Consider the following 23,499-nt stretch of genomic DNA (forward strand, 5'->3'; position numbering starts at 1 on the left):
TTTTTGGCGTCGAAACCTCTCGGCGTCGAACTTCGTCGGTGCCGCTGTCTCGCCGTCGAGCCGCTTCTACACAGCTATCTCGGTGTCGTTGCTTTTCTCCAGCACTTTCTCGATCCCGAGAAGGCTGCGTGCCGGTGTCTCGACCGGAGTCGGACGATCTCGGCACTGTTTTGGCCTTTTTCGGTGCCGATGGTCGGTCACCGAATTTAAGGGTGGAGCCATGGCCTGGTGGCAGTGGCGTCCCCTGGGCCTTGTCACTTTTCTTCTGTGTTGTTTTCGACGTCTTACTTACGGTTCTTTGATCGTCGAATTCCTCGGAGTCCGATTCGTGGATCGAAAAGGTTTCTTCTTCCTCTTGTTCCTCGAACTCTCGGTGCGCTGTCGGCGTGGACGCCATTTGAAGTCTCCTGGCTCGACGGTCACGGAGTGTCTTTCGGGACCGGAACGCACGACAGGCCTCGCAAGTCTCTTCACTGTGCTCAGGCGACAGGCACAGGTTACAGACCAAATGTTGGTCTGTATACGGGTATTTGTTGTGGCATTTGGGACAAAAACGGAACGGGGTCCGTTCCATCGACGTTGTTCGACACGCGGTCGGGCCGACCAGGCCCCGACGAGGGATCGAAAACTACCCCGAAGGGCACCGGAGCGCGTCGATCCTCGATGCGGTGTTGACTCTAACTACGCCGATCCCGAACGCAACAATACCGACGAAAATCTTCAGATATTAACTAACTTTCCGTTCCGAAACTCGGAGCGACAGGAACACGTCCGAACCCGATGGCGGAAAGAAAACAATCGAAGATGGAGTCGACGCCCATGCGCAATGGAGACAGAAGGAGGAGTCACTCGGTCCCGTGACTCGAAAGACTTCTTCGAAGAAAAACAACTTGTAACACTCTGACCCAACACCAGATGGCGAGCTATGCAGAACATGTGTATCTACAGCGACAGATGCCATCGAACATATATGTTTCTAGCTCACACAGATCAAAAGTTGTTAAAAACTCAGTGACGAGTTAACATGCAGAGGAAGGCCGATTACAAAGGATTTTACAGGTAATATTTCATTTGCTTGATGCTGTATTTGGGTGTTAAACTGGTACTAATGAGATGAATCCTCTGACCAGACTCTGCTGAACTGGTTAAAAATGACAAAATAATGAAGTCAAACTATCACAAAGTGTGCATAATTGTGCAACATAATTTGGCTTTTCTCACCACATAATGTTGGCTAAATTTCTGCATAATTTGTTCCTACTGTGGTGCATAATTCTAGTGGTCCTGAATATATCCCACAACTTGCAAAAACCGAAACCATGAAATTAGTGCTGGATGAGCCAGTTGAATTTCCATTCTTGTAAACACTGAGCAACATATCCAGCAGAGTGGAATTAACTATGTTCCTCTGAATACCAATATGCTGTAGGTCTGCCGCTGGATGATGCCGGAACCGTCCATATTGAAACCGTGTAATTAGGTAGCAGAACTTGAGGACATGTACAGTTGGACCCCCCTGAGGCACAATGAGGCATTCATAGCTCATGCAAGAACTTCCAGCCCTTATGAGCAATATATTGCTGTAGCTGGGATAATATAATTGGGCACATTACAACCTTAGATTCAAGGGCAGCCAATGCGGACAGGTAACTTTTCTCTTGAAGAGAAAAAACATCTGTGGAACTACAATTCCCAGGTATCTTCTATAACCAGTAGAGCATTTGAAATACAGACCACTTCCCACTGGTGGAGTCATTGAGGCAAGAGGCATTAGCTCTAAGTTGTTCTAATTTACGCACATTCCTGCATACTCCTCAAACTCACATGTCAGCCATAATTTGGGATAAATTATCTAGCGGGTTTTTGACACAGAAGAGTATATCATTGGCACATAACCTACAAATATGCCTGTGTGAAAGCATCCAGATACCACTATGAGCATGTTGCTTGGCTAAGCCAAAAAGTAGTGATGATAGCCCTCTCTGGCACGATAATCATATCTCATTCATTCATACAGACTCTAACCAAGTGGGGACAGCGCAGAGAAGAAGAACAAGCTAGAGTAAGCATTGCCTAACCCCATCCAACACTGCACTTCAAAGAAGAAAAAAACTGCCATTTACCAGAGTGGAAGCCCTTTTCATGTTAGGAGTAACAAATGGAGCCAAGAGTTGCAGAACTATATTAAGTATGAGAGAAGACGTAAGAGCCATCTCAGGTTATTCTATATAGCTCTCGATTGGATAGGCCCAGCCTGGTCAGGTAGGACATATATTGAAATAGTCTACATATTTTGATATAGTCTTCTAGCTACATCTTCAGAAAATATCTTATTGTCTGAGTTGATCAAAGGGAGCAATGTAACCAACACTGTTCTGGTGGAAGATGACAAATGCCCAGTAGGGAAAGCCTCCTCAAACATTCTAGGAGATATGAGAAGAGCAAATTCTTTATAGAACTCAATACTTATACTATAAGGAACTATTTAATGGCTCATTGTAGGAAGCTGACTCGCTGCACAATATATCTCATTTTGATATATGACAGAGTCCAAGGGTTCCCTTACTAGTGGACAGGTGTTTGCTCTAGCAATCCCAAAGTGCTCTTTTAGGGGGTAGTGTGGTTGAGCAGCCTTAGGCTTATCAAAGAGGAGTGCTAGACATCTGCAAAAACACTCACAGTCAACAAATGAGACACAACTCAAGGAGGAAATCCAAACAAATTTAGTAAAGTAACAAATATCTTCATATATGTTTTTGCACCAGAATCATCAGGTAAGTAGGTTTTGCAAGAGAAATCTTTACTGTTCTGATAAGTGGACACAGTGCAATTTCCGAGAAAGCTGCAATGTTATCCTATGGTGAGAAAAACAAGTACTGCATATAGGTAAAGTACAGCAACTTACGGGACCAATCTCCTGGACTTAAATATTGGGCAGGGTTCAGGACCACACCAACATGGCACACCAGGCGGCACTGGGCCTGCCGGTGCAGAGGTGTAGTATGGTGTCGGGTGCCAAATATTTGTCTAAGGAGATCGGTCTGTTTGCAAAGAGGCTGCAGGTTAAGACTGGGTGTCCAGTTTGGGTGAACCACCAAGTGGGCTCAGGTCCTGCGATGCCTGGGGACGTAGGGACACCAGTGGTCCTCTCCTCCTCGGTCCGGGGTGTCTGGGTGCAGAGGGTGTTTGGACTGTCGGGTGCTTGTCACCAGTGGTGGTCGCAGATGAAGGGGGAGGGCTCGCAAAAACAGACTGCAGGCGTGAACTGGGGGACAAGCCCGGGTAAACTAACAAGTGAGTTCAAGTCTCATGAACCGTGGGGCAGCAGAAACGCCAGCGGTCCTCTTCTCCTCAGTCTGGGGCATCCGGGTGCAGAGGTGCAGTGGACTGTTGGGGTTGCAGTTACCGGAGGCAGCCGTGGTTGAGGGTGGTATGCATAAAGAGGCTGCAGCCATCGGAGTGGAGGTTGCAGTGGGGAACCTACAATGGACTTTGGGGGTCATTCTGACCCCGGCGGTCTTAGACCGCCGGGGCCAGGGTCGGCGGGAGCACCGCCCCGCAGGGCATTCTGACCGCGGCGGTAAAGCCGCGGTCAGACCGGCAACACTGGCGGTCTCCTGCCAGTGTACCGCCGCCCTTTTGAATCCTCCAAGGCGACGCAGCTAGCTGCGCCGCCGAGGGGATTCCGACCCCCCCTACCGCCATCCAGTTCCCGGCGGTCCGCCCGCCGGGAACCGGATGGCGGTAGGGGGGGGTCGCGGGGCCCCTGCAGTGCCCATGCCACCGGCATGGGCACTGCAGGGGCCCCCGTAAGAGGGCCCCTACGAGTATTTCACTGTCTGCTTGGCAGACAGTGAAATACGCGACGGGTGCAACAGCACCCGTCGCACCTTCCCACTCCGCCGGCTCGATTACGAGCCGGCATCCTCGTGGGAAGGGAGTTTTTCCCTGGGCTGGCGGGCGGTCTTTTGGCGACCGCCCGCCAGCCCAGGGAAAAACTTAGAATACCCTCTGCGGTCTTTCGACCGCGGAGCGGTATTTCGGAGGGGGAACTCTGGCGGGCGGCCTCTGCCGCCCGTCAGGGTCAGAATGACCCCCTTTGTCTCTGCAGAGGCTGGGGACAAGGTTGGCACCATGGGCCACTTCATCATAGGCTGGGAGGCTCAGTGCAGTGGTGCAGTCCAGCAACAGCTTTGCGGTCCAGAGTTCTCTTCTGCAGTTCTTAGGTGCCTGCAAGGATGCAGGGGAGCAGCTCTGCTACTCCACAGGAGTTCCTTGTGATGGGGTGAAGGCTGACCGCCTTCCCAGGCTTTTGGAAGTTTCGGCAGCGGGAGCACGGATCTCCAGTTCTTGCCTTTTGTGTCTCTGGTGTGCCCTTCTTCAGGTCAGCAAGGACTGGATTTCCTGGTGCTAGGGCTCCCCTAAATAATGAATTTAGAGGTGTTTCAGAGAGTATAGGGTAGCAGTCAATGGGCTGCTTACCCACAGGGTCTCTACAACCCCTAGATGACCACTTCCTGTGAGAGAAGTGGGCATAACCCTGTCCCAGAGTTCCTAAATCTGCCAACACTAAGATGTCAGATTTCTAAATGTTGTGTCCACATTGGCCAGCTCTACATTGGGGTGGTACTGACCAGGTGGGTGGACGCACCTCTCTTAATACTGAATTTCCTACAAATGGGCCCTGGGGAAGGAGGGGGGAGTGGGACTTATTTGGTGGGGGGAGGGGGCTGTAGGGGAAGCGGAGGTGTTTGCATCTCTCCTTTGAGAGAAGCCAAATCTGCATACTAAGGATGGTAGGCTTCTTTGAAGCTCTCTGCCCCCGAATGCAGATTCGCAGGTCATCCTGTTGAGTGGGGTGTGTAAACATCTTGCCCAGAGCAGGCTTTGTTGCTGACTGCCTGAGAATAAAGGCTCTCACCCTAGGGGGCCAGAATCTTAACTGGTGGTGGCAGGCAGGCAAAAACTAGTCAGTCCCCACACAGGGAGTTGGTAAGTTTTCAGGGGGCACCTCTAAGGTTCCCTCTGGGTGAATGTATTAATAAATCCATCACTGGCATCAGTAAAGATTTATTAATATGAAATGTTTGATACCAAACATCCCTATTTTCAGTGAAGCCAACATGTAGCTGAGGAACTCGTGGTGACCAGTGTCCAGCACATATCCTTAAAACGGCTTCCCTGATCACTCATTATGTCTGAGAATCAACAACGATATAGCAGGGGCATAGCTGCTCTGGCGTGCATGCCCTCACTTGTGATATAATTCACCTTGCCTTAAGGCTGTAAGGCCTGCTGTAGGGGTGACTTACAAATATTACCTACAGTGTTTAAGGGACACAGCGCACTGGCTGTGGGCCATGTTGTGTTTTCAATTTTAGCTGCACTGTGACATGCAGCCTCCAATGAGTCTGCATGCGCTAGGTGAGGGGTCCCCGAGGGTGGCACAATACATACTGCCGCCCTTGAGGACCCTCTTTGGTACCCATGCCCTATGTATTAGCGGTACCATTTACTAGGGTCTTACAGGGCGCCCAATGTTATTGCCAATTGGGGAACAATTGCACAGTTTTAGGGAAGGACATCTGGCACTAGGGACGTGGTTAGCATGAACCCAGTGCACTTTCAGTCAAAATTGCATCAACTATCAGTCAAAACGTGGGGGTGACCATGTCAAAAATGGCACTCTTCTACACTCACGGTGGTGGTGGTATTAATCAAGGTGAAAGCTCTCTGATCCAGATATTGTTTAATATAGGACTCAGACCTGGAGAGAATGAAGTGTAGAGCAAATCATAGTAATGGCAAAATACCTCTGGAAGGTGGGCACTCATCCTCAGATTTTATCCCGCTTTCCTAGACAGTCTCGAGAGTTTACTACTCTAGCTTTATCACTGTGTGTTCCAATGTAGGAATCACCACGTGTGTTCACCAGCTCATTATAGTCTAATCATGTCCCTGCACTGCACTAATCTGGCCTCCTAATGTGCAGCCTATGAAATGTCCCTAAATTGTGTCTAATCTGTAACAAGGCTCTATACCCTGTAGCTGGATAGGCATCTTCCAAACCTTTTAAAACAATGCCTAGGTGACTCATGGTGCCCTGAAGAGACTTGAGGGCAATATATTCTCTCACTTCTATGGAGCTATCAACCACTGTAAAGAAAGGCTTTATCTTATCTCATAAGAACTGACAAAAGACAGCATTGGAAAGGGCTTCATCCGTATATCTCTAGAAGCAAGTAAAGGGTCAATGGGTAGGTAAAGGTTAGTCTTGGATCATTCCTCTTTGACTTTTGACTTTTGAAAAAAAGGTCAAAGAGGAATGATCCAGGACTAACCTGGATAAGACAACACAGAAGGTTAAATACCAGGAAAGTTGTTCAGAAACCAAGAGCAGGTTGAGTCTGGAGTGGGCATCATTAACCAAAACACAGTTTGAATAGCTACCACCACCCAGACCAAGCTAGGTGCAGGTGTCGACTATGATTTTAAAGTAGAACTCCAGACTGCTTACAATAAATCACGAAAAGACTAGAAATGAAAAGCCAATTAAGAAATTGGATGCCTAATATAAAGGGACCGCCCTAAGAGCCTGGAACAGCCCAGATAAACCAAGCTATTGGAAGAATAGTGCCTAGTGAAGATCCCTGCATCCATCAGGCCAAAACATACACTAACAGGATGACAGCCAGCGAGGCAGCAACACCCGATTGGTCCAAGCCAGAGTCAGTGTCCCACTATTTAGCCAGAGATTAAGGATCCCCACTTGGGACATCAGCAGTAACAACACCATAACAAGGATTACTATTTGTTCAGTAACTAAGGGATGCACTTGGACATGGGTAGATAATCAACGGGTCATAAACCCAGAAGGACCCTTGCCAGAGTCAGAGCGGCTTCCCCGCCACATGCAGAGAGCTCAGTCAGGATTGCCACATGCTAAATACAGCCCAAGCCATTATATCACAGATCTAGAAGGGTTGGTTATTGACCCACCCATACATCTGTAAGGGAATAGGCCATTTTAGGTATATATAGGATACCAAAATGAGGTATTATGTGCAAAGAGTCCAGATATCTCTTAATACTGAACAGGGGCTTGCTGTAACAATCCCAAGGTGCTTTCTTTGTGGTAGTGTGGTTGAGCAGACTTAGGCTTATCAGAAGACTGCATAGGTATACTTGCAAATGGATTTGTAGAAGATCTCCTTTGAGAGTTAAGGTGCATAGGTACAAGAGTCGAAGAAACCACCAACAGTTAGAGTCACAGGGTCCTGGTCCCGCTGGTAGCTCAACCGCTACACAGTTGAGCTGTCAAAGTTTATAGGGACCTGTCAAACAATAGGGCCCGGAAGGGGGGACAAGTCTTGCAGAACCCAACAGGGGGTTTTAACTGTCGGAAACCCTGACCAAGGGGACACCGGCATGAGATATGTACTCAGACTGTGGAGTTCAGGTGCAGGCTGGCGGGCCACTTCGAGAAAGAGGTCCTCATAGTTCTCTGCGGTACCTGCAGAAGAGGGGAAAGAGTCACAGCAAGACGACTTATGGCATGGAGCTGGCCTCTGTTGGGAGTCTCTCAATGGGCAAGTAAGTTTCCGAGGTGGTGGTGTTCGGATGGGCAGAAGACAACCAAGCCTTTGTGCTTGCAACAGGCTACGGTACCCTGGGTATCGGTGCAGGGAGCCTCTGGTGGTGGATTAGTGTCTTGAAGACTGGATGGGCCAACGGGGCTGACCTCAGGATGCTGCTGCATCAGTGGATCCGGTGGTCAGCAGTGCGGTTGGTGCCTGCAGGATGCAGGGAGGTGGCTCCTCCACTCCAAGGGAGATGCTGGCCCGTGTGCAAGTTCTGGTCGCCCTTTGAGGCTTTTGGAGGATGGAAAGCTGCAGGACGAGTCTGCCCTTTGCGACTGTCTGGCCAGGAGCAGGTAGGCAGGGTTTGGTGCCAAAGCCGACAGTCCGTCCACCATTCTTGCACTAGTCAACTCTTATTTGTCCTTCTTCTTCTTCTTCTTCTTTTGTCAGAATAATCAGAGTCCCTAGTGTCGGGGGGGGCACCTAAATACTCAATTTAGGGGCATTAAGGGGAGAAGCCAATGGGCTACTTATCCTTGGATCACTACACACCCTGTCTGTGGTAGCAGGCTGGTCAATACCCACCAGCCAGCACATAAGGGGACTAGTAGGTTTCAAGGGGCACCTCTGAGGTACATGTGTGTGCATGCTCTAAAAAAATAAAAATCCAATACTGGCACCAGTATGGATTTATTGAGACAAAGTGTTAGATACCAAACACCATTATTTTCTGTGCAGCCATCATATAGCTGGGTAACTCGTGATGACCAGTGCCCAGTACATGTCCATAAGATAGCTGCATGGTCACTTGCAATATCTAGGAATAGATCTAGACATCACAAAGGCATATCTGCTCATGCAGGTATGTCCTCACATAAAATATAATGCACCCGGCCTTAGGGCTGTCAGACCTGCTGTAGGGGTGACACACATACCTAATATATAGTGACTTTGGCATGGAACACAGTGAGTGTGCCATGTCGCGTTTTTACTTCTGGTTTGGACATACTGTCTGCAATGGCAGGCTGCATGCAATTTGTATGGGGGTCCCTTAGGGTGGCATAATACATGTTGCCTTAGGTATTGAGGTACCACCTCCTAGGAACTTACAGAGGTGCCAAAGGGTATTTGAATTGTCTGACAATGAGACCATTTACCTTGTTTTTAGGGAAGAGCACTATAACTAAGACCTCGTTAGCAGGGACCCAGGGCACATTCGTCACAAAACATCAGTACCAGTGGCAAAAAAGTGAGGGCACTTTCCTACAGCCATTATTTGAGTTGCTTGTACAAGTAATGGGTCTACAAAATACTAATCACTAGGAACCAAGCTCCACATTGTTCCACTTCCCTACCCCCAGAGTCAAGCGCTACAATCAGAGACCTACTGAGGAAAATTGGTGTGGGCTAATAATCACCATTCATTGCCACGCAATGATAACATTCAATAAATGATTGTCCAGTATGTGCTTTTTTCTAGAAAAGGAAAACTACATCTATTACACACACTACTTAAAACTGTACAGTAATTTATAAATGTACATACGGCTGGTGGAAATGTCTGAAGATATTACATATGACCCCTAAAAGGTCATGACCCGGAAAATCACAGTAACACCCACTCCCCATACATTATATCAAGTAACCATAGAGGGATGGTGTCACTCTAAACAGGTCCACCAGCATAATCAATGCTATTACATTTAAAGACCAGCATCACATGTGATAATGCACCACTCCATCTTTTGGAACGTATTCATAATTTATTTGCAATCAATATAACTAATAATGCATTTGTTATAATTCATAAAGCTCTGCAACCTTTTCTGGAAAAATCATCGTCAGTAAGCACAACTTTGATTAAAACATTATGAAACCACAATGCATGCATCTGACTTTCTTTAACAAACTTAGGTCACAAAGATGTAGACATAGAATCGATCAGCAGAGGTTGCTACTCTCCTAGGCTGTAGAGCAGAAGAATGATGTTTGGGGTAAAAAGAAAAAGAAAAAAAAAAAATAAGCATGTAGACTATCAAATGAAATTATTTTTAATCCTGGCTGGGTGACACAAGAATAAAATATCAAAATTGACCCATCTATACTCTCTCAATCGTGGCCCCTCATCAATAATTCGAAATCAATCAGAACCCGTTCCCTCTACCCCTGTGAATGGCCATACAAGGAAGTGAACTAGCAGCCTGATGATGAAGCATGCACGATTAGAGGGTGAGGAAATGTTGTTTTTACCCAAGAAAGGTCTTGTCTTAGATGGTGACGGTTTGTTTTTGATCAACATCATGTGTATGGACTATAGGGCAGGTGCTTGGTGAATTATTGGCCCTCAGCCTCTTTGTGTTACATACGTAGAGCACAAGTTCCAGGCTTTTGAATGGTTAATGTTGGCTGAAAAAGCCAGTCAGCGTGTTCTTGTTTGGGTGGGTGAGTTGGGGGGGGGGGGGGGGTGGTGTCACGGGAAATATCAGGGCAGATCAACCTCAAGCTCTTTGTTTGCATTGGTTGGGCCACTGACATCCCAGGACCACCATAAACTACCCACAACATGGGGCGTGGGTGGGGGGGCGGGAGCACAACTGACCTCATCCTGCTTTTTTGTAGTGAGGGGCCCAGAGATGGGGTCCCGAGACATTTTCCCTTTTGGGGTGGAAGGTGGGCACAGACTTCCCTGGGACTCCTCCTTGTCAGGCCCCTTCCTTCTTGGGTTTAGGATGATATGACGGTGCTCACCCTTCTTTCTGGCTTGACAAGGGACTGAGATGGGGTCCTGGGCCCTTGCAAAAAAAAAAAAAAAAAATAATAAGACAAAAAAAAGAAAAATGGAGTGGGGGTGTCAGGATCACCTGGTCTCTTAAAGCTCTGGAGAGGGAGTCGCACTCACACCCCTTTCTGGGTCATTATTTATAGTACTTACTCCGACCCCCAGGCGCTGGGCCACTCAGGGATTTGGAAAACCTGGCAGCAGAGCTGCCCACACTATGTTTCTCGGCAGCAGGGGAGGTTCTGGGGGCAGTCAAAGGTCAAATCCTTCTCCTGGAGCTATCTCAGGCCCTTCAGGGCCATTGTGCAAGATATTGGGCTCATTTTGCTCCTGGTGGAGAGCGCCAGCCACTTGAATCATGTACCTCAGGCTCCCTGGGCTCTAAGGTGGCACTTTGCAGGGAGATGGTTCCACTGGCTCCCTGCACCAGTCTTCTTTATGTCTTTTGTCTGGTGCTTCTCTCCTCCAGTGTGGGCAAGGACGTCCAGCATTTCCCTCAATAGGTCCTTAGGAGGTGTAAGGGCACCAGCTTCCCTGGTCCTAGAAAAAGACCCACTGGCCCTGGAGTCAACTGCCGGCAGAGTCCTTAGTCCATGAGGGAAACCAAGGGATTGTCCTTCCAGCCGTCCATGGTGCTGCTGCTGTCCAGTCCTAGCGTCTAGCTCCAACAAACAGCACCCACTCTCCCAGTTCACATTTTATTAAATGGGGGAAGCCAGGTCACCGCTCCATCCTGTTCGCAGCTCTCCTGCACAGCAAGTTGGGACAGTTCAAGGTGGTACCATTCAGGAGTCACTGGTCACATCCCCTGTGGGGTACTCTGCTTTGCCTCTCACTGACATCAGTTCTAGGGCCTTTCCCACCACAAATTCACAGAGGAGCCCAACTCCTGTGTTGGCTCTAGGGGCCTAGGTTCCTTTCTTTGTTCAGTGGGCTTGAGTTGTCCCAACCCTTGTACAGTGCGACAGCTAATTAGCGGATGCAGATTCCTCATGAGCTGAGTGAAGCACTGTTAATTGCTCCGTTTGTGGGGATGCCTTTGGTCCTCCTGCTGGAAAGTAATATATTTAAAGGGGCACAGCAGAGTGACAAAAGTCCTGGACTTTGATCCTGAGAAATATGACAATTCTGGATGACAATGAAGGTGTACAAATATCTGGCTGGGACGTCCATAAGTGAACTGGAGGCACACTTTTCACTCTCAGGACATCATGGCAGTACATCGCATGTCCGGTAGAAGTGTGAGAACCAACCATTTCCCCTTCAATGTAATTAAGCACAATATGCCTGTTTTGTAGGCCCTGTGCGTATTCTTCATTTTAGATTCCCTTTTAGGAAATCATCTTTTTCTAATGGTGATTTTTTACCTATTTTCCGCAAACAAAAATGTACTGCGTTCCTTCTTGACACCTAAGACCAAGGTATGGTGGTTACACTATTCCAAATGATCTGGCAGAGGGTACTCCTGCTATGCTCTTTGGAATAGGTGCTAGAGACAGTTGGAAATAGAGTAAAATTAGTAACAATTAACATGGCTGAATTGTTTGTATTTTTTCATCATACTAATAATGTTGATTACTGTAATGTGTCTCATCTGTCTATAAATCGCAGCTCGTTTTTCTTTAGCGAAAATATGATCATTTTAATAAATGTTTTGAAAATTAATTTTTGTATTTTTCTTGGGCATGCAAGAGCAACAAACAAAAGGGCTAGATCTGTTTCCGCGAATTCCTTGGGAACTGGAGTAGTCATGCTCGAGGTTACCAATAACATCTATTTCCCTGGTCAGGTTAGGTTTTTGGATGTGGTACTGTGAGCTAGCCAAAACAAATCCACATTTACTGATGATATATGTAGATTAACTCTCTTTATTGTGAAGTTCTTGTTGATATAATACACAGTCCGACTAAACTTGTAGGAACCATGTACCACCTGCACTAGGAGTGTGAGGCTTCACTGTGCATAGTCAACTTGTGAAGTCACTGTTACCTATGGCAAGTTCAAAAATCATAGGAACTAAACAGTTTGAAGAAAACTAAGTGATTCCAAATGGCATTGCTGTGGACCATGGGTCCACCAACTCACCAACCTGGAGTACCCGCACAAGGACACCATAGTTCCCAAGATGGAGCAATGTTTAGTCCTCCATTCGGTGTGTCCAACCTAAGTTCAGCAAGGTATAAAACTAAATTAAGATAATATCACCATAGACATGATGTAAGTATCTGAGAGTTTGCATTTGATATCCGTATGGGTAACACAAGGTTTAGAAAAAGTCTCATAATAGAAGCTAATTAAGTGCTTTTTAGGTCAGTAAAATATGGTCTTGTAGATTATTTGTACTAGTAGTCTAGTGGAGGTGTAATGGAGTCTTTGCAGTTGTCACAGTAACGCGACTGAGGTCCTAGGTTCATAGTCAAGATGTTACATAAAGGGTTGCGGTCACCTGGAGCTTCTGCTGGAATGCTATATTTGAGAAAATGTATTTTGGAGTACACATGGTCTAGAACAGGGTCCTGCAAAGTCGGTCCTGGAGAGCTGGGTCCATGCCAAGTTTTTAGCATATCCACATTTAGAAAAATGTAGATTTCTGAAACATCCTTTTTCGAAATGTGGATATGCTAAAAACCTGGCATGAACCCGGCTCTCCAGGACCGACTTTGCAGAACCCTGGTCTAGGAAATACTCATGACTTTGTTGACTTTCTCACATACAACATACAGTAGAAACCTGAGCTGGGGGTGTAGGAGAGGTGGTGCTTCCTCCTCACTGGCTAAATAAAGTTCCAATTGCTTTAAATGAGGTGGGTGTGCTACAGAACTAACATTGTTCAGGCCTATGGCCATTTTAACAGTTTACTACTATGTAAAAGTACTAGGGATCCCCAGCTTCAGGGGAATGATTCAAGCATGTGAATATATGAAAGATACAGTGTGGGAGATAGTCTAATCCTCAAACTTCTATTTAAATGTTGAAAGGCAGCAATGCTAGTGGGGAAGTAATGTGATGCTTGAATTGCCACAGAAGTAGGGAGGTACAGTTAAGAGCAATTCATGTCATGGCAATTTCCCAAAGTCTTTCCAGAAGGTAGTGGTAATGTACCATGTCAAATGTGGTGACAGAAGTAGTACAGCCAGGTCATTTTTCCATGGTTCTCTCCAGGTCTGCCTAGGGGGACAGCAGAGTGGCGTCAGTGCCTGCCTCTCTCTTTGAGCATACCCGGCTTGTTGGTCTGAAAGCAGGATGTTTTTTACAAATCAAATTGCATATCTAACGAATGTTGGTCTTTCTATTCATTTTTTCAAGGAATAGCTTGGTTGATGCTGTTCTTCATAAGCGGTCATATGTACAATATCTACGGGTCTGATGGTAGAGTTGAAGATGATGTTCACTGCTGGGCTTGCAGAGGTCACTGACAGAATGATCTTGAAGGTTTGCGACAGGCAGAAGTCTGAAGGCAACACACAGGTGCACAGCCTTCACCAGCACGTAGAATTCCAAGGATTAAAGTTTCTTGAAAAAGTCAAGTGTCCGATGTCTGTTGGGTGACTTAGTCCTGTTTATTTGGACTTTGACAGCTGTGAGTGTGGCGTGCTATTGGCAAGAGTAAGTTCTCAAATATCAGCTTTTGCCACAAAGTGATCTGCAATGGAATAAAAAAAAAAAAAAGTCTCGAGACACAGGAGACCTTGCTGTTGTGTACCCTGGGTCCTGGAATTCTGAGAGGATCCAGTGGAGTTTCCTTGTGCTGTGTTTGTCTTTGGCAATTTGTTTTAATAGGTAGTGTAGCTTCTTAGCTAATTTAATGCTGGTTTTATACATCCTGATGGGTTTCTAAATATTATTTTGTGGTTCTGGATCTTCCATTGGCATTTGAAAGCAGCCATTTGTGAAGGGATATTCTTGTACATGCATGCATTAGTCCAAGGCATTTTATATCAGTGTTTAGGGTGCTGGAGCAGTTTGAGATGAAGTGGTCTGGCAAAGACTTTATGTAGCCATCCGTAAAGCTTGTTGACATATTTAATTGGCCGAATGGCAAGAGCACCGAGTGGTGAAAGCCAACTTCCCAGTACTAGAGTTTATTCAGGTGTCTGTAAGTGTTGGCATCAATGTGGAGGTATCATGAGTGAGGTTTAAGGTGAAGCAGATTAGGTGGTGGTCTCTCCAGAAAGTATGTTAATTCCATACAAGATCTTTCAAAGCGGGACAAAAATTGCATAGATTCTGTGGCCAGTTTTGTACTTCTCTCAGAGGGTCACTGGAGCTAGGTTGAGAGCTTCCAGATTTCTTGCAATGGTTGTTGGTTGTGGGTAAAAACTATGTGTCACCTAGGATACAGAGGTTTTTATGGCTTAAACAGATGTTTGAGATGGAGTCGATGAAGGTTTGTATAACTGTATGACAGTGGTCTGTAAATAAGAAGGCATGCACACAAGAAGGTAGACCACCACAGATTTACAGCCTGTCAAGAGTAGGTCTTCAGGTTTGGCAAAGTGCAGCGATTCTTTGGAGATTACTGCTAAACCTACTTGTTCTTCCACTGGCAGTTAGGTATATTGATTTGCTAACCTGGTTGAATTGTCTTGTGGGCTTATCACAGAGGCTTGAAGTCCGAGCCACGGTTTGGTTACAAACAGCGGGTCTAGTACTGAGTGTGATATTAGTTTAAAAATAGGTTATAACTTTTTTTTGCTGGATAAGTGCTGATCAGCATGTAGTTCAAGTAAAGAGGTAGGTGAAAGAAGAGAGGAGGCACCAAGCAAAAGGCATTAGTGGAAGGTGTGGATGGTGGAGTGGAGAGGAGAGGAGGTATGGTATGATGAGGATAGGGAAGAGGTTGGAGCTAACAGAAAGTGAAGAGGAAACTAAAAAAAACTGGATAGATAAGCATTCTTCCTCCTAAAAAGAGGATGAGTAAGGGTGTAATCAGGTCAGTAGATGTAGGCAAGAGTGGCAGTGGAGCTGTTTGGCCTGTGATGAGTGACGAGGTAGGTTAGACGTTATTGTATAAAAATTGTAAGGAGTTGGGGAACCGAAGTAGTGGAGATGAGAACAAGAGTGAAGTGATGTGGCAGTTGTCTGTTCCTTGTAAAGTTTTGTTAGGTGGTGGGTGTATGTGTTGAGGAATAGCATCTCAATTTCTTGGATGTCCTGTTAAGGGGAGGGTTGCTGGAGCACGTGTATCAAGTGATCTGTCAAAGGGTGGATGCTGGCCCGTTTCTAGGAGACAAGTCGCTGTCCCAACTTGAAGAGGCAATATTCCTTAAGCTACTGATGGGAAATTAACTAGCCAATCTCCAGTGAGCTAACTATCATTACTAAATACAAAGGATCTATAGGTTGCTAAAGGAAGGCCATTGCAGAAGTCATTCTTCAGAGGGAGTACTCATTGTGACATGGGTTGCCCAGCGGACTAAGACCACTAGCATCTTAGAACACGATCAATTTATTGTTAGGGGCAACCAGTATTAGAAAACACAATATCTCTAGGGTCCGGGCTGAGGATTCCAGATTCAGGGTGACTAGTGTCAGCCAAAGGAACAAACCCCCAACAATATGGGCTGAAAGATAAAAGGTTTTTGTGCCCTTCCTGAGCAATAAAAACACAATAAGGACTTTACAGTCATTAGTGGTTCAAGTCTATCATTGATACTCTAGTAATGTAGTGGTCATTGAGTTCAGACATTAGCAGACAGGTCACAGATCATATCGGCTCAGGGAGTTGGTGTCCTCCAAACATGTCCCAATCAGCAGGGCCTTGCGTTTGTACTTGAGATGAGGACATTTCCTTCCCTGGAAGGAAGTATACCACCTCCTCTTTCATTCTGGACACACTAAAAAGGCTTCGCTGGTGTCCTAAGCTTGATTCCTGGCTAAAGAGAAGCAATTGATGGTGTAGTCATTAGTAACATGACAACATCTTCCAAGACATGATCGTACCAATAAGTCGTTCACAGCAGGCAATGGCAAAACATCATTACAAATTTAGACTAATATGAACCACTGTTCAGTATTTATGGCAAACAGTAGCCAGTGACAAAAAGCTTGGGCTTCTTGCAATGTTCCAGATCTAAGAGCCATATTTCCACTTAGTGAAATACCACAATGAACTCTGGCTCACTTTGAGAAAATAAACAAAGAGCATTTCTCCTAAAGGAGAGCAGAATAGAGGGCAGCACTGGAAATGGAATACAATGTTGGTTTCAATAACATTTCTATAGTTGTGGTTCAGTACCTGTTGCCTGGGTTCCTTCTCTTCTGAATGAAGCCTCTTCAGAGTATCAAAATGCTCTTCACTAGTACCTTCATGAGACGATAATCTACAAACCACCTCTGGATGCTTTGGATTAACATTTTCTGCAAGAGATTTCAATACTAGCATTACAACTAAACTGATGTGCTTCTCCCTCCCCCCCACCAAAAAATAAAGTCATGCTCCATGGTCTTCTGCTACTTGATTCTAAAAGTATTTTCATACAGAGTACAATGTGTACAAGGAAAAGAAGGGTTTACATGGAGAACACCTTCACTGTAAGTGGTTTATCCTGTTTTGTCACTCATGCAGTGCTTTATGAACAATGTAGTTGTTTGAATTGTCCATCTACACACAACACACTAATGTTGTATTTTAGTACACTATGCAAGTTTGATGGGAAAAACCTTTCGAACATGGTTAAGTTTTAAAAGGGCATGCTCAGTCTTCTCCCATTGTTTTTTTTCTTTTATCTAACTTCTGCTTAGCATATTAAAGAGTGATGCAATCTAATGTGTGGGCATAGTAGGGCTAAACAAATTCTTCAAATGGGTATCCTTTACTTTCATAGTTTTATTAACCCCATTTTCTACCAGGAGGCAAGACACAATTTGTGAACCCTTCAACAGCAGAACAGGATTTACATGCATTGAAATATTACTTATGAAAAGGATAACACACACAATTTGGACAAAACAGCACCCATTTTAACTTTCAACTTTTCAGTGTGTACAACGCTGCAATGTTTATTAGGAGATAAACTTTTTATATAGACCTTTTTAATAATTTTCTGAACAAACAAGAAAATGCAGACTGTCTAAAACAGTACCACAGGAACGTAGCGGACATACCACATTTGGCCAATTATTCCCACCTGCCAACCCATTAGTTAATCAACACTTATCACTACAGCAAATAATCGATCAAACCCCATCTCAGGCTCACAATGTGAGCAGTCAGCTTCCCCAGAAATCCAGAGGACCCCATATCTTTTGGAGCTACCTCTCATCCCTGGGCTTGTTACACAGTTTCTTCAGCCTTGAAAAAAAAAAGTCCATTCCCTTGTGCCACTCAACCACTGCAAGAAGTGTAGAGCATTCCCCATCTCTGCGCAACTTCTCTCCAACCAACTAGAAATCAAACACCTAAGATGAGCAGGGAGCTTCCTAGCCCCTCCTAACTGTCTATTATACCAACAGTGCCATTTTAGGGTTGGGTTTCACAGGTTGTTCCGCTACTATTCGCCCTAATTCATGGTGCATCTGCTGCCACTAGTGCACAATCACAGGGAATTCCCATACTACATGAAGGGACAAGCCATATGTGTGTTGACACTGTGTACAATTGGGCTTGGATGCTGTGCTCAACCGCCACATCCTAGCCTACTCTCTATAGAAATATCAGAACTGCATAAATCCCAGGCATGAGGAGATGACTGGGGTGGGAGATGCCACCACCACACCCATGCAGTCCTCTTCTAGCTTGCCCAGGTCTCGTTCTTGTTTTTCAGGTAGTTTTACATATGGATCAACAATGTTGACTATCAATGATCTGTATTCCCGGGGTGTGGCCAAGCCACCAAACATGGCGGGCGCGAGTCGTTAGAGCTCCGTTCCGCAACCAGATTATTCGTCATCACTGGAGGATCACTCCCCGACAGACCGGACTGAAGCCTGGAAGACCCAGCGGCTCATGTGAGCCGCAAGTGGACTTTCGCAGGGGAAGAGCTGTTTGGCCGGGCGGCTCATGCTGTTGCGGGGACGGCCAAATACCCCCGGACAAGCGGGCCCGGCCCCTCTCTGATCACCTTGGGCACCTGAGCGAGTAAAGGCCGCACTGAAGATTACAGAGCAAGCTGGTGGTCAGAAACACGTGGAACGCTGCATGGGAGGCGGCGCCAGGTGCAATCCTATACTGGACTGTCCGCAAGGGGAGATCCACAGCACCGAACTGAGGGTGACTGCCGGTGGTGTTTCCTGGCGTCGAGCTGCGCGGACCTGGCGGTGAGCTCCCCGCTCGCCACCTACTACCCCAACTGAAACCGGATTGAAGCGCGGAACACACGTGGTGGCTGATAAAGAGGTGGGCGATGATCTGGGACTGGACAGAAGCCCCCTAAGACCTGGAACATGGCCAGAACAGGGCGCTTGCGCTCTGGTGCTGGAACTGGGAAATCACAGGACTCGTCAATTCAAGACAGCCAAAAACTAGACGCGGTGCTTGCTGCAGTGGAGCGCATTGGAGACTCACTGGAGCGTGCCCGCACGTCGTTGGAAGCCAAGATAGACAAGGTAACGAGTGACCTTGTCCTGTTACATGCAGACCACCGCAAGCTTACGGACAAAACCAACGAGATCGAGGCCAAAGTAAATGACCTGCGACCACCCAACTGAAAATGGGAATGGAAGACATACAGCCCAGGGTGACGGAGCTGGAGGGCCGAGTTGAAGACGCAGAGGGCCGCTCCAGAAGAAACAACATTTGTGTAGTGAACTTGCCGGAGGGTGCCAAGAGCCGGGATCCGGTGGCCTACTCGAAGAGTTGGCTGCGAGGACTGGTAACAGAGGGCGAGCTTACCCCCTTCTTCTCTGTGGAACGTGCCCACAGTATTCCGACACGGTCGAGGCCGCCGGGAAGTGCTCCTCGCCCATTCATCATTTGCCTTCTCCACTACGCAGACAAGGACATTATACTACGAGCAGTGAGAGCCGGCCAGCCTCCCCGAGTGGACGACGTGCAGATCTTGCTATTCCCGGACTATACCTTAGCGGTGCAAAGGGATCGGGCTTCCTATCTGCCTCTGAAGCGTAAGCGACGATCCCTTGGCCTATCTTACTCTTTGCTATTTCCCGCCAAACTACAAGTTGTGGCCGAAAACAAAACACACTTCTTCCCCACACCTGAGGCAGCATGGGAGTGGCTTGAATCATCGGGTCTGTCCTCTGGTGGCGCACCTGAACGAACTGGGCCGACGCCCGGGCCAAACGCAGTCGAACCAGACGGGACCAGAGAAGAAATACAACTCACACTGGACCAACGAAATGCGCTCCAGACCTGGAACAGCTAATTCAGGAGAGAAGAGAAGCGATCCACACTGCTGCAACGATAAGTGCATCACCCCTGCCCTCGGGATCAGACACAGAACTCTTGCAGCCGGTCAGTGACCGTCCTCTCACACCGGACCACATATCGGAATCGGGCCTCACTGAGGGGCCCCCTGTGACACCGGCCACCGCAGACGAACTCTTAACGGACCCTCGAGCAATGTCGAGAGACTACACACCGTAGGAACAACTCAACTAACGATACCTGCATAGGTGTGCCCTGAGAGATGAGCAGGCAATGAACTTGATTGTGGAATGCATGCATCAGAGTATATGCGGCTATGGGCACACTAGAAGGCGCGATGCCCTACCTTGCGCGCTGCGCTTCCTTATGACTAGAAAATGGGAGACTTCTCCTATGTTCCCCTCTATTCTCTCTGTTATCTGCTACAGCCGGATAAAATGGCTCGTAGTTGAATTACTCCCTTGTGAATTTGGCCTACCCCCACGCTCCTATCAGTGGAGACATATAGGCCCTCATTCCGACCCTGGCGGTCATAGACCGCCAGAGCCGCGGGTGACGGAAGCACCGCCAACAGGCTGGCGGTGCTTCCTTGCCCATTCTGACCGCGGCGGTAAAGCCGCGGTCAGAAAACCGGGTCCGGTGGTTTCCCGCCGGATTTCCCCCAGCTGGGCGAATACGCCATGGCGGCGCTGCAAGCAGCGCCGCCATGGGGATTCTGACCCCCTTACCGCCAGCCTGTTTCTGGTGGTTTTTACCGCCAGGAACAGGATGGTGGGAACAGGTGTCCAGGGGCCCCCTAACAGGGCCCCAGCATGCTTTTCACTGTCTGCCTAGCAGACAGTGAAAAGCGCCGGCGGGCGCTACCTTAGGTAGCGCCCGCCGGCCCAGCGGGAAAGTTGGAATGGCCCCAGCGGTCTTTTGACCGCGGGGCGGCCAAAGGGCGATTCCCTCCAGGCGGGCGGCAACTGCCGCCCACCGGGGTCAGAATGACCCCCATAATGTATGGATGTGTGATTGCGCGTTACTGCTTTCGTTGTTGTATTTGGGCGGTGACCTGTTGTCTATCTGCTCTGATGGCATTAGTTATGTTTTGTTTTTGCTGGTGGACACCTATTGAACCCTTGGCTATTAGTAGGGAATGGAAGAATGACGGTGTGATGCTGTGCGGAGGGGCGGGGCGGGAAGAATTGAAAGAGGACTCATTACCTATAATATGGCTACATACACAGCAATTACCTGGAATGTAAGAGGCATTCACACCCCCAAGCGGCGATATGCTATTTACTCCTACCTCAAAAGACATTCAATCCACTTGGCGTTTTTACAGGAGACACACATAACCGGACCCAAGATTCCCCGGCTGCGCCAGCTTAGGAGAGGGCAGTTGTATGCGATGGGTCACTCGGCATACGCCAGAGGTACACTGATTTGGATTAGAGCTGGTACTCCCTTTGCGGCGGAGGAACAGGTCGTGGACCCACAGGGTAGATTTGTGCTAGTTAAGGGAAGGCTGGCGGGGCACACGGTTGAATTGGGCTCTATATATGCCCCAAACACAGACCAAACTGCCTTTCTACATAATATCTTGCAGATTGGAGTGGCCTTCCGTGGCTGCTGGGAGGGGACTTCAACAGCGTGCACAAAGTGGAATTGGACCGCTCCTTCCTCCCGCTGCCCACATCACCAGTGGTAGCTGCCTCGCGCAGTCTGGTAAACTGGACCCAACAATGGCAATTGGTGTACATGTGGCGACACAAGGCAGACAGGGTCTACTCCTTCTACTCTGCCCCACACTCCCTGCACGAGCGCCTAGACAGAATACTTTGCACTGCGAGTTTCGCCCAGTGGTAGTGAACTCGGACTATCTGGGGCGCACACACTCGGACCATAACCAGCTGATTGCGCGCCTATGCTGGGAATAGCCCCGGCCGGCTGTCCCCACTTGGAAACTGAGGCCGGAGCTGCTGGAAGACACTGCTTTCAGAGCGTCATTGAGCGCTATAATCCCAGAATTCTTTGAGCAAAACAACGGCACAGCCTCGTCGGGTTTGATAGAGTGGGATGCATTCAAGGTTTTCATCCGGGGGCACTGTCTGGGGGCTCAATGTAACCTGCGCTGCTCTGTTGAACGCAACCTGACCCGAGTGGAGCAGGTCCTGTTACTGCCAGAGGGGGAAGTAACTAATAATCAAGCTGATGAGTCGAGACTGCCGGCAATACGCGCCGAACACCTGTCACTACTAGAGCGTCTGCGATGTCTAAATTACACTGCACACTCTGCGAGAACCCATGCATCGGCCGACAAAGCAGGCAAGCTCCAATAGTGGAAATTCGCTCGCAGACGGGGGAATTGATACACACACCTGGGGAGATGCAAGCTGAATTCACGAGACATTATAAGCACTCTACGCTTCAAAGGCGACTCCTGGAGGTTAACCCAGCGCAGAATTTCTTGCCAGAGTGGAGCTCCCACACCTAGAGGATGACCAGATTGAAGCGCTTGAAACACCTCTCGACCTTGAAGAGATCAGATCAGATCTAGTATCCGTGAACTTGCATCCGGCAAAACGCCGGGCCCGGACGGGCTGCCAGTTGACTTTTACAAGGCCTTCGCGATACAACTGGCACCCAGGCTACTTCGTGTATACGAGGCGGCTGAACAGGATGGCCACTTATCAGCCACTCAAAGGGAGGCGCTGCTGGTCTCCCTTCCCAAACCTGGGAGGGATCCGGTAGATATGGGATCGTATAGACCCTTGGCAATGCGGAACACCGATTATAAGATATTAGTCAAAGCACTGGTGACGTGCCTTGCGCCGAGTGTGCCTGATCTAATACATCCCAACCAGAACGGGTTTGTACCGGCTAGAGACACCTCCCACAACATCAGAAGGTTATTCCGGGTCATGCAATATGCGAGGCGTGATTGGCCGTGAGCGGGCTGCCTTGTTCTAGATCTGGAAAAGGCCTTTGAATCCCTGGAGTGGCCCTACTTGTTCAAATTGTTACAGCAATTTGGTATAGGACCATCCTTTACTCGTCTAGTTAAACTACTATACACCAGACCGCTAGTCCGGGTGAGGCTGGGATCTGAGATATCGGAACCGATCCGGGTGCGCAGGGGTACGAGACAGGGTTGCCCTCTCTCACCGTTATTATTCTCACTTGCTATGGAACCTCTAGCGGCGGCCTTGCGCAAAGAGGGGAGCAACTGGGGAATCCCTCTAGGGGATGGTCTACACATAGTGTCTCTATATGCTGATGACCTTCTCCTATACTTTAGAGATGTCACGCAGATCCCACCTGGGGCCGGCTCGCTTCTACAACATTTTGCGTCAATATCTGGCCTCAGGGTCAATTGGTCTAAGTCGTGCCTCTTTCCCTTTGATCCAGGACTTATTCTGACCGGGAGTCCCGTTCCATGGCAACCACACACGTTTAGATACTTGGGTATCAGAGTCTACCACCACGAGGAAGATATATTTGAGGGCAACCTTGCAAGAGCAGTGTCCTCAGTCAGGTCCCAAATTATGTTTAGGAGGACATTATCGCTGTCAGTAGCAGGCAGGATAGCACTCCTAAAAATGGTGGTTCTGCCGCGACTCTTGTATTTTTTCTGTAACCTCCCGCACTACGTTCCCCCCGGCTTCTTCAGGACACTGGAGACGGGACGGAGGGAATTCATTTGGAATGGCGGCCGCTGTAGAGTTGCCCTAAAAAAGCTGTACCTACCACCGGACAAGGGCAGACTTGTTCCTAATCTGGAACACTATTACCTGGCGGCCCAGCTTCAGTGGATATCCAGGTGCCTAGCA

At 47.9% G+C, this 23,499-nt stretch overlaps 1 protein-coding gene across 3 annotated transcripts in view; it reads right to left on the reverse strand.

The window, feature by feature from the left end:
* Positions 1-23,499, reverse strand: part of CUEDC2 (CUE domain containing 2) — a 159,110-nt gene that overhangs the window by 81,179 nt on the left and 54,432 nt on the right. For all 3 annotated transcript variants that reach the window (XM_069240346.1, XM_069240344.1, XM_069240345.1), the window contains exon 5: positions 16,598-16,719. In XM_069240346.1, coding sequence (XP_069096447.1) covers positions 16,598-16,719 — 122 coding nt within the window. The remainder of the gene's footprint in view (positions 1-16,597; positions 16,720-23,499) is intronic.

Source organism: Pleurodeles waltl, chromosome 6 (assembly GCF_031143425.1).
Source record: "Pleurodeles waltl isolate 20211129_DDA chromosome 6, aPleWal1.hap1.20221129, whole genome shotgun sequence".
In the NCBI taxonomy this organism is placed as follows: domain Eukaryota; kingdom Metazoa; phylum Chordata; class Amphibia; order Caudata; family Salamandridae; genus Pleurodeles; species Pleurodeles waltl.